Source organism: Liolophura sinensis, chromosome 8 (genome assembly GCF_032854445.1).
Source record: "Liolophura sinensis isolate JHLJ2023 chromosome 8, CUHK_Ljap_v2, whole genome shotgun sequence".
NCBI lineage: Eukaryota > Metazoa > Mollusca > Polyplacophora > Chitonida > Chitonidae > Liolophura > Liolophura sinensis.
Genome location: NC_088302.1, coordinates 48,504,447 through 48,516,801, shown reverse-complemented (window position 1 = coordinate 48,516,801; position 12,355 = coordinate 48,504,447). Strand labels below are relative to the sequence as shown.

The following is a 12,355-nucleotide window of genomic DNA, read 5'->3' as shown; positions in this document are numbered from 1 at the left end:
AATGTTATCGTAAAGGAAGAGTGGGTTCGTGATGAACTTATCTCTGATGAAGCCTGGCTGAACACCCTGTCCCAGACGTTTTACGAGCTTTTAAGTTAAAAGCACCTTTGATTCAGTTTCCATGGGGTTTTTTTAAGGTTGAGTCTTGAAGATATGTCAATGGTTTGATCAAGCTTCCGCTCAATATGTTTGCTCAGGGCATATCTTCTATTCTGGTGACAACTAGGGTGATGCATTATTTACACTTCTCTTGAGGATTTCCCCTCAACCAAAATGATAACCCTCAGTCTGTAACGCCCAACAAAGTTGACGATGGATCGAAGCCCAGTGCAACGGAACCAGCTACTGCCTTTTCAATGCTAGACCTTCTATCAAAGCGGGCGAAAATTTGCGTAGCATCGATCAGTCTTGCAGCAAAGATTTCACCTTGGATGGCATTAGTCCAAGTGCGTCCACAAGAACTGCATTTATTTAGCATTCGAAACTACGGTGTCGGCTGCTGTTTACATCTTACAGTGGACCTCCATAGAATCTTCCATACAGCTTGGTAAAAATCACTGGGTGTCCCTTATGAATTATATTCGACTTCCGTGTTTATGCATACACAAATAAAGGACAAAAGAACTATTTTTCTTCTTATTATTTTTACAACAATATCTCAGCAGTTTTACAACTATTATAAAAAAAATACTTGTAAACGTGAACGTTAAGAATACAATGCCCAAATGGCATATTTTTAGAAGCGAACAAATTTTGGACGTAAAAATGAATCACAGATATAAAGGATAAACACCTAACTACTCACCAGTATGTAGTCCACAACACACATACTCATCGTAGTTTCGCTGAAAGTGGGCCTATCGTAAAGTCCATTATCTCTTAATTACAAATCCGATGTTAGTGAGTGAGTGATTGAGTGCTTGGGGTTTAACGCCGTACTTAACAATTTTCAGTCATATGACGACCAAGGAACCCTTAGAGTGCATGTAACGTGCCTCCTTGTTGCAGGACGGATTTTGACCACCCTTTTACCTAGTCCTGCTTCACTCATTTGACTTACCGAATGCAAGTAATTCTTGTGAGTTCATGGAGGATTGTACCAATACATATTTGTCATGAGCTAGATCAAGACATCTTATAAAATTATGTGGAGTAAGTGTTAAGGGAAAAGCCCCTTATATATCGCATCCAACGATAAGTATATTAATAGATGAAAACATTCGCAAACACATTATCAAGTATCAAGGTAATGTAATAACACAAGCTTGAGACAGCTTGAGTATAATCATAGTCAGGAAATGTATGCTTCTTCCACATGAATATATTCGAAAAAGAGGCAACATTTTCAGAAATATTGTAGATCGATATCGTGGTTTTGCTTTATTAGTATCATCATATTTATATTTATTTAATTACATATGTACATATTCCAATGGGGAACCCGACCCGGGTTCCATTTCAGGTTTCATCCCGGGGTCTCCCCACTTCGAGGCGGACGCTCTAACCATTTGGCCACGGAAGTGGCCTGTTAGAAAATATATATTTCCCAGTAAGAGTTTTAACATCGCTCAAGTAGTATATTAGATCGATGCAATGATGACAACCCAGTGCAGTAATGCCAGTGATGCTGCATCACTAAAATATCACGCGGATGTCATTAAATACGCTACTTACCGAGTCATTCAGTATCGCCAATAGTGGCGGTGTGCTTTCGATACTCATTGCCTTTAGATATATCTAAGTGAAACACAAGTTCCATTTGAGAATGTCCAGTTTACAGATAACTGATCTATTAACAGGTGGATCATTATCATTTTAAAAAGTGACTTACCGGAAATACCATCATATGACCACCAATCAGCCCAGAACGATTCACCTGCGGACAGAAAATAAAAAGTCCAATAGTTATGGGGAGTTTTGTGCATATTGATAGCATGCTGATGACTACATACAAAGCTTAACCCTTGCTTTTTGACTTTTCCGCACGGGGCCAAGATTTACAGCTTTAATTTGTGGTTTTATGTTTCATTTTTTATGCTTGCACAACATGGCTTACTCTCCACCACCGACGTTCAGATTTAACATGCATAACTCCCTTCTTCTCGAGCATGGGAAGGTTCTAAAATAAGCATAAAATCAAATGTGAACCTTTATTCGGTTACCAAATGTAATTAAAGCTGAAAGTTGAAAATTCAAAAGAAATTGCTGCTTTTGAATGCAAACAAAAAAATTCATAATTTCAGTGACATGGTGATTGTATCTTTTTTTGTCATTTTGGCGCCGAAAATGGATTAGGGAAGGTATTCTCTAGGCTCAAAACTACAGGAACGTCAATTTCTCGGTGATATATGTGTAGTATCAAAGGAAAGGTTTGCAGTGGACACAGGATTACCGCGGTTCAGACCGGACACTGATTAATTGTGATTCTTACACTATTTACAGCCCCTGAGTTTACAGTTAGGCCTAGGTAGAGAGACTGGTGTAGAACCCTGGGGCACCCAGGATGACTATTGGGTAAACCAGGGAGACAAAAGTATCCTCATTAGCTTCTAAATGAGAATCTGGGGAAGGAAATGCAAAACTAATCAGATATCGACAGTTCGTATGGATCTACTCCCCAGTCTAATTATGAGCAATGTGACAGGCATCTGAATAGAGAAATCCTCAATTGATCCAATAGGAAATCATAGCTTAATTTAAGTGACTTCAGTAGACTAGTTTCTACCTCAGCAGACCCCCCAGTTGGTACATTCACTGGACGAATTATTGAAATCGTGACAGTATCTTGGCAATTCCGCTCCAAAACTGGTGACCGCTCTCGTCACTGCTTTCACCAGGGTTACGGGAGACGTGTCTCAGATTGGGTGCCTGCCAGTTCGCCGTCAATTACCTTTCTCAGATCAAGAGATTGGAAGAAGATATCAATTACATCTTGCCAGAATGAATCCCCCGGATAGATATATCTTAGATATATACCACACGCCATAGCAGTGCAGTTACTCTATATTGGATTGTTTTAAAAACTAAACGGAAATTTTAATAGCCAGATGAAAGAAAATTAAACTTTAAACCCTTTTACTTAACTGGGCATTCTTTTTTAAATCCTTTTATCTGTGTTCGTGGTCGAGTTCATTACCACGGTACGTTGCAGTCTTGGATGATAGTCAATCGCAGCAACAAATGCAAATTCACAATAGCTGGGACACCCGGCAGCCTATGTCGACTTGCACGAAGGCCCCGTGTTAAGCAAACGGTCCATGCTAAAGATAGGATTACATAAATTTTACCGACCGACCAACAGACAGACAATGACTTAAGAGCTGCTTCTCACAGTTAAAACCGCTCTATTCAATCTGACAGAATTCCTACCTTTGTCTACCACTTTAAACCATGAAGAACCAAATTTATTCATATTAGTGGTATACTGCCAATAACTCGTACTAAGGATTTTTACTCTCGTAAAACATGGAAATTAATCAGCGTATACATCCAAAATCATTTCTGCTTTGTTAAACGTGTTGCTTTGATTGCTTTGATTTGTACTGGAGGATCTACATCCCTGAAGCTTTAGCTATGTGTTCAGTGTGAAGGCAACACTCATAAAGAAAGATGTTTAGGAAGAAAAAGCCAATTACCGTAATTTTTTAATTCGGATGAAGTTTTAACCTCTGTATATTGTGCATTTATGCTGTGAGATACCCCTGTTTTAAAATGATCTTACCATTCTTACTTACATATATCTGCGATTCGAAGGACCTTTTTAAAATTATAATTAATGTACTGCGAGTTTTACTGAAAAGTTTATAATGATACTTCCACAGCAGCGTTAGGTATATGATAAATATAGAAATAACGTCTAAGATATGACATTAAACTTGTGATAACACATGTATTTACCCTACGCTAAATTTTTTTATATCCTTAATGATAAGGTCATTATTATACAATCTTCCTACATTATGCACATGTGTACAGCTATTCTGAAGCTAAAAATTAATTCGACCTTCAATCATAAAATGTTGTCCGTATTTCCCAGATTAAGACTGAGTTTGAACTCGACCGTAAAAGAAAAAAATGTTGCCCGTGGTTACACAGAAAATGCCAACAACTTAGATACCGTATGGTCATTCTTTGGCGATACGTGAATCAGTTATCCTTAAAGTAACTTGCCGGAAGACCTTATGATTTGGAATATTGAAATGCCGACTACTTCGCTGAACATCGTTTTATTTAGTTACATTTTGGTGTAATATTGTATAGTTAGGCACATTGTTACCCCCGAAGGACTTTACAATACAGCGCTCGTGGGTAAGACAGAGAGATTAGACAAACCCCTCAAGCGTTCTCATTGAGCATAACAAAGGACTGGACTACATCATTGTGGACACATATAAATTTTGTGTGATTGAAATCGGTAAGATGGAGAAAAAATGACCCTGTAAGCCACTGACAGGTTAGCGGTGGCAATTTATTCTAAAGATAGGACAAAGCCATTGTCTGCTGAATTTTTTTACGCCCTGCATACAAAACCGTGGCTGATGGTTGCGATGTAATGAAGTGAAGAGTTTTTACAGGTGAAGAAGACATACAAATTGTGGCTATTGATGGTGGAACCCGGTTTACGAACTGACGGAAGTGGCAAATGACAGCACCGGAAGGTATACGCCATTACTCCAGCTCTGTAATACATCTCATCATCAGTCCCAGCGGACCGGTGTATCCAGCTTAACATGCCCTCCTCGCTGTCCACGACAACTGAATAGCAACTCCATAGCCGCCATGTTGGATATTTCTCAATGTCCTTAAGTAGAATAATCTCGTCATTGTCTTGCCAGAGGTCCATGCTCTTTTCTAGGCTCTCAATCTTCCTTTATCCCGCGGAGGTGGTCATCACTCTACGGCTGGATGAACTATTTTAGTTCACGATGGCAAGAAACGAATTTTATCACATTAACACACCGGTATCGACATATACTAGAAAAAAACCTTGTTCAAATTGAAAGATCAGTTCATTTATCACCAACGCGCTTGTGGTTTTCCTCGCTGGTACTGACGGTAAGGCCTGTCCACAGCAGAACATAAATTCTATAAGAAATGCCAAATTCTCTTACATGGGTCTCCATGGGTTTATTCCTGTGGAACGATAGTTTAAATCGCCACCGTAATACATGTATTTTTAATAATTGTCCTGTTTTTGTTTTGTTTTGTTTTTCAAGTTTATCCCCACGGCATTTACAAATTACAGTCTTTTATTTCAATACCTGATCCTCTCATAGAACAATAAACGGTGTGTTATTTTTTTTAACTTATGAATATATTTTTTTTGTCTTAGAGAGCGAGTCGCCATTGAGTTGCTATCATGCTTGTCGTCTGTCCTAAGCCAGATGTGGTGCTGGCTAAATTCCTGCCTTGGTCAGCGAAAGTCCCCTTTATTGTGCATAAGGCATAGGTGAAATTAAGTGGCCAGCAGCGTCACTGAGGCCGTTTGGGCAGTTAAAGTTTATTGAAGGCTACTTGTCGATCGATAATACTTTTTACCTATTCTGGCTTAAGATGTATGCGAGGTGCAAAGAGACGTGGTCAATGCTTCAGTTTATCGCCAATGACGCTTGAAATTCCCTTTGAATTTTCATGAAAAACATTCATGCCTTTAATTACATTTGCTTTAGTTTTTATTCAATGACTGAAGGTATTTTCATTCATATCTCGAGGTTAGATTAAATAGTTGCGACCACGGCCCTGTGGCTTGAAAGACTCGTCTGGCGTTGTTGATGGGTTGGGAAAGCTTTGGCGTCTGACTTTGTTCTAGCAGAATGCACATACGCTGGAGCAACATCGCCGACGCCAGAGATAAATAAAGGCGCAGGGGAAGGTTTATAGGCCTGGTCCAGTAGTGAAGAGGAGATAAACTGATTTTAAAATCACACAAGGGAAAGAATTCTCATTTCTACACCAGCTGATCTGAAAGAGATTGTCAGGAATGTGGCATGTGTAGTACATCATATACACGGTGTGAACAGTAGATTCCATATAATGCTGGCTCTATGACAGTTTTCCGCACTCTTCCCCAGAATTGATTTCAACACACGACCTCTGATAATAAACCTATTTGTAATCCATTAAATAAATCCATTATCTCTGAATGACTGGTTATTCATTCGTGCCAATATATCACACGTGAAGCGGAAGTATAGGATAAGCAAATGAGTTTTGAATAGTAGATTTCTTTTTCTTATTCGCGGCCTTTGTTTCGTATGAATGATTTAAATACGGGACAACGCCGCCTACGATGTATTTCCATGACAAACGTTTACGATTTGTTTAATTATAGCCCTCCAGATCCTATCAGACTCATTGTTACATTGGTAACTTTTTACATTAAAAATGGCGGTAAATTGTCTCCACCTAAAGTTATTAATAAATAACGTTAAAATAGAAAGTCCATTCCGAGCTTTCTTTGAGGTTATTTCGCACTCAAATTGAACCCGGCTAGGATTCAAGAGCAAAACCTTTCAGTGCACAGATCATGTTAACATTATTCCACCCTAGGTACCTATAAAGACACAATAACCCTCCTATTTTGTCTGCGAAGTCAAATAGTCTGTTTGTGCGTAATATGGCTGTTAAGGTTTCCGCCCTCGAGACCCATTACTAAATCGTCTGTGATGTGGCCGGAACGATGAGACAGATTTCCACCTCTAGCTTTGATATCTGGCTAGATACCTACATCGCAGCTGTCTCAATCCCTGCTAACACCTCAAACCGCTAATAAAAGCACACATCATACAGCATTCTTCACTCATTCAACATTAGACACAAGGGAATAAACATGGAACAGCTCCGTCTCCGTTAAAAGTTATTTAAGTTTACTGGTATCCTGGGAGTACGATGTGCATGATCATGTGTATAGTTATACCTACGATGCCCGCTGCTCAGAGAATCATGAGTTGTACAAGTATTCAGGCGCCAACGACCAATTGTAAGCTACAGGGATTTCCTGTTCTTCTCTTATAATTTAAAAATGTTTTAAGGTGTAACTACATGTATGTTACACATGACGAGAAGATAATGTGACAATAAAGAAAATTGTATGCGTGTATGTAAATACGCATTCTTTGGGTTTTACGTCGGACGAAGCAACTTAAGGAAAGGATGTTACACCCTTATACTGCTTCAGACTGATAGTCGTACGTGACTTCAATGACAAGAAGTCGAGACATCAACACGTACGGCTCTTATACATTTGTCTTTTACATTTACATGTCGATGCCTCGATTTGTTCATTCAGATCTTAGAATCACCCAATAAATATTCCCTCTTTGATGAATAATGTCATTTTTCATCGTTATCATGCTTGCAATTCTTTAAAACCGCTCATTTGTTTAACGGATGTAACTTTGAGCATTTGCCAGCAAAGCCTGTTTATACCATATGGCTTATACGTCGTTTACCTTTGCATCTACTAGAACAATTACATCTATACAAGGTCAAGTGGGACTCTCAAACTGGAGTCAATATCCCAATATAACTTTTTTTGACCAAATGAAATGCAGTCAAATCATTGAAATACAAAAGATCTTTGAGACATTGTGCCATTGATCTTAAACTTTTTCTGACCCAAGCTCCAAACAATAATGTGTGATGTCAGAAAAACTCGTTTTGTCCATAAATAGATATTAAACTAGCAATCTTTACACAAAGTTCTCCAAGGGTGAAATCAAAGATAGAAAAACTCGCTTTACATATTTCAGTATCCAAGGCCAACAACTATATGATAAAAGTTAAAATTAGTTTTCTGATATACTTTTCGGCCCTGTCCTGAAGTTCATTTTTTTTTCTTAATTATTTACTTTTAATTCAAAGATTGGGCTCAAACAAGCTGCAGGATACACAAATCACCATGTACCATGAAGGTGTTGAACTATTGGCAAAGGCTTCAGAGAGTAGTCTTTGACTATTTGATTTGTATCGAAAAACAACGCTCTCTTGTCGCGTCAGATTGTTCAATGCTTTGACCAGAGTTTCGATTTTATGCTCGATTCCATAAACTTTCTTGTTAGAGAGCTGCCATGTTATTGTATGGAGCTGCCCTCTATGGACAACTGAATGAAAATCGACATGAGCTCTTTGCTCGATCGGTCGCCGGATCTGACAGGCAGTGAGTCGAAACGTGTAAGAGACTGTACTACAAAAACATAGCTGCCAGCCAGTAATTGCCATGTCCTGTTCACGGTTATTTAAAAACCTGAAGTTATCGACTGCCTTATATGTCGTGTCCCAGTTCGGATAAATTGGCTTATATGTTCAGCATTGCATTTTAATCACATTGTTGCCATGAAGTCCCACAGTTTCCCTCAAAAGTCTGCTTTTGTGGTCTATAACTGTAATATATCGGACATTGAAAAAGCCGATTTTTAGTCGATGTTAACAAAATGGTATCGTTTATTGCGTAGGAATAAGTTAGACCTGCATGTATATATACATGGACTGTGGATATCAGCTGAACATTAGTGGTGAAATTAAAATGATCGAACAGCGTGATGATTTTTGTGCAGACTTAGATCCGGCCACAAAGCGTTTAATCAACAAAATTGTCACTGGTTTGTTATTAGAACAACGAAGGTTATGAAATGGGTTTACTGGAAGTGCCTTGCGGGAATCTTAAAATCTCCACATGGTGACCTAATTATACCAGCCATGTGCGGCCCACAGTTCGGGGCAAATCCCGGATGTATCGGTGTAATTACAAACCGGAACAATATGTCACGTGACCGCCACTACTCTTCATAATCACATAAATAACACAATTGGAAATACAAATGTCAAATATCAGCGAGCCGCAGGGCTTTAGGGCGACAAAACAGACATTGAGAAAAAACAGATTCCGTGCACAGATCGTCCAAAATTTTACTCATTATTTCGCATTGCATACCGGGACTCTTTCTTTGACGAGCGATTACGAAGTGACCAGCCATGATAACCGGAAGCTGTCGATGGATGTTCTTTAGCTGCGCAGTGTGAAGGTGATGGCAGAGAGTGATGGTTTGCCTTCTCCACATAATCAAGTGCCTCTCTTCGAGTTAAAGATTACATATTCTGTCCAGAAGGACATCTGTTTGGCATAGATCACAGTAAATTCGCACAACTTAAATCCCCAACGGGTGATATGTCTTCATTATTTATAGGTATTAGACATGCAGATAGTCCTCTGCTCTTAGAAAAGACTGCCGTATCGACCCCGTAAAGCAGCTTGAGCAGCCTCGTTACTGCGCCACTGCACCTGCTCAGAATAGCTCTCTGTTGATAATGCGCACGCAGAAGCTTTGTACGTACTGATGATGATCTAACCGACGTCTGTCGGATAACAGTCCATGTGCCTACAGCCATATCTAGATGGCGCTAGACTACATGTTATGTCTGGGCAAGGTTCATTGTCTGCTTTAGTTGGAAACCTGGTTGTCTGTTAGCTATAGACGTATATGTCCGCAAATATACATTCATATCTCTAAGTGGGACATGAATACGTTGTTTTCATCAAAAAACCTTTCTACTTGAAGATTTAAGCCTAACTTTTGTCATACTTGTTGAGACTAACTTTTGACATACCGGCCTAACCTATCCTTTGACATATTGATTGAGCCTAGCCTTTGACAGACTTGTTGAGCCTAACTGTTGACATACTGGTTGAGTCTAACCTTTGACATACTGACTGAGTCTAACTTTCGACATACCGGCCTAATATAGCCTTTGACATACTGACTGAGCCTATCCTTTGATATACTGGTTGAGTTTAACATTTGACATACTGGTTGAGTCTAACCTTTGACATATTGACTGAGCCTAGCCTTTGACGCATCGGTCTAACCTGTCCTTTGACATACTGACTGAGCCTAGTCTTTGACATTCTTGTTGAGTCTAACCTTTGACATCCTGGCTGAGCCTAACTGTTGACATACCGGCCTAACCCACCCTTTTGACATAGTGATTGAGTCTAACCTTTGACATACTGTTTGAGCCTAACTGTTGACATACCGGCCTAACCTACCCTTTGACATACTGATTGAGTCTAACCTTTGACATCCTGGCTGAGTCTAACTGTTGACATACCGGCCTAACCTACCCTTTGACATACTGATTGAGTCTAACCTTTGACATACTGTTTGAGCCTAACTGTTGACATACCGGCCTAACCTACCCTTTGACATACTGATTGAGTCTAACCTTTGACATCCTGGTTGAGCCTAACTGTTGACATACCGGTCTAACCTACCCTTTGACATACTGATTGAGCCTAACCTTGACTTACTGATTGAGCCTAACTTTTGATATACTGGTTGAGCAATATACCGGCCTAACCTAACCTTTGACAACTTACTTTGAGTCTAACATGTGACATACCAGTTGTGCCTAGCCTTTACCATACTGGATAAATATATCCTTTGACATACTGGTTGAACCTAACCTTTGGCGTGTTGGTTGAGACCAGATATGCAATCTAACCTTTGACAGACTAGTTGACGTGGTCGGCCCAAAGCTACACTGTAAAATTACTTACACGTACATGCCTATATTTTGGTGGGTATTTTACGAGATGATTGGAGTAACTCACTAACGCTGAATTATTCCTAATTCGACTTTCTTTAACGAACAAGCAACATTAGAAGCTAAGGAAATGTGGCGGAAAGAAGCTGTCAAGCCGCCTATTAGATAATGAGCGGGTGATTGCTATTTAAATGATAACATATACTCATCTGTCAGCATTTAGGATCCGGCATGATGGACAGACTAAGTGCGTGTGGGGAATTAGCCAGGGCTGTACGCGACATTGTTAGCCTGGTTCATCAAGCGATATGCTCGGCCTTTGGTCAATCTGGCTGGCTTTATTAGGGTGGTTGGAAGCAGCAGAACGACTGACCTGGGTCAACATGCTAAGGTTAATTAAGTCAGTTACAATTCCACTGATAGGGTGAATAGGTTTGGGATTTCTTAAGTGAGCCCAAAACAAGGGAATTAAAGCGAGTGTAGCAGAGTCAAACCAGCAGGACTGAAGCTGTAGCATGTATATGAATTAAAGAATGACTAAATGATTGTGGCTTAACGCCACATTGGCTGTATTGCACCATATCGTGGCGAGGACATGTTTAAGGCAGGAAGCATTCAAAAGTTTTCGATGTGATATTAAACATGGCAAACCAAACAAAAAGGCAGACATTTTTAAAAACGGCTAAAATAGCGCAAACGGCAGGTAGAAGTCGAAAATTAATTCATATATTTTAAAATATATAATCCAGAAAAGTGTAAATAGATGTATATTTTTGGAGAGTGAATATAGAAAAATATACAATTATATTTTGTGATACAGAACAATTCTTCCATGTCAACCAGGATTTGCTTAATGCCGTATTGGGCATCTTATGCAACATACCCAGGCACAATACTCCCATCGAGAATGAAATTCTGTCTTAAACGAGAATGCCCAATATGTATTTGATGACCATGTTTTTTGTGTATGTGTCAAATTATGACAGGAACAAGATAAAAATATGGCACTTAATGTGAAACGAGGTTTTCACTTGGCGAAATTATAAAGCCATGCTCATGTAGATTCACTTTTCGGCACAACTCTTTGTGTGACGGCATATGCGCATTATGTTCATGTACTATATTTGATGTGAGGAAACCGCTTCAGCTTTCACCTTTGGTTATCGATCTGCTTGTGACGTTAATAAGCAAGATGCATGTGAAATCAAGGAACTTACGTTTTCCCTTGATGTAACTATTTCAAAATCCACACGAATGGAGCTTTGGCCTAAATGTGATGCCAGAGGAAACCAAGAAGAACACATTTTAGTCCATTTTATTGCATCGTCACTCTGAGTTGAAACTCGGTGCAAGGCACGAAGGCAAATTACAAATCAAGCTTCATGTATTTTCGACAAAATTATGGCCGACCTCGTTCTGTTTTGGACATTAGCTACTATTCTAACGATTAAAACAGAGGTGTAAGGAGGCATTTTTTTGCGAACGCAATACTTCCAGAATACTTTGTGCATCGTGATTTCGTTGTACCAACGATACTGTTAATTCTCTTATCTTCCTGTCTCTCCACATTGAGGACAGAATTGTCGAACAAGGAAGTTATGATGATCAAATCTTTCACACCTTATACCCATGGCTCTCAACAGACTGTTCAGTGTAACAGACACATGTCAATATTCACTATTCATTTCGTACTTGTGGCGACCAGACCTTGTTAATGCCATCTGCCGTACCAATGAGTCCATTATGAAATGTATTTCCTTGACTAGCGGCATCAGCTAACGCTATGTCAACGCCACACTTGGCCAATACCATT

General features: G+C 39.4%; 1 protein-coding gene across 2 annotated transcripts in view; it reads right to left on the bottom strand.

Moving 5' to 3' along the window:
* Nucleotides 1-12,355, bottom strand: part of LOC135474002 (carbonic anhydrase-related protein 10-like) — a 51,769-nt gene that overhangs the window by 17,219 nt on the left and 22,195 nt on the right. For both annotated transcript variants that reach the window (XM_064753979.1, XM_064753978.1), the window contains exon 2: nucleotides 1,832-1,876. In XM_064753979.1, coding sequence (XP_064610049.1) covers nucleotides 1,832-1,876 — 45 coding nt within the window. The remainder of the gene's footprint in view (nucleotides 1-1,831; nucleotides 1,877-12,355) is intronic.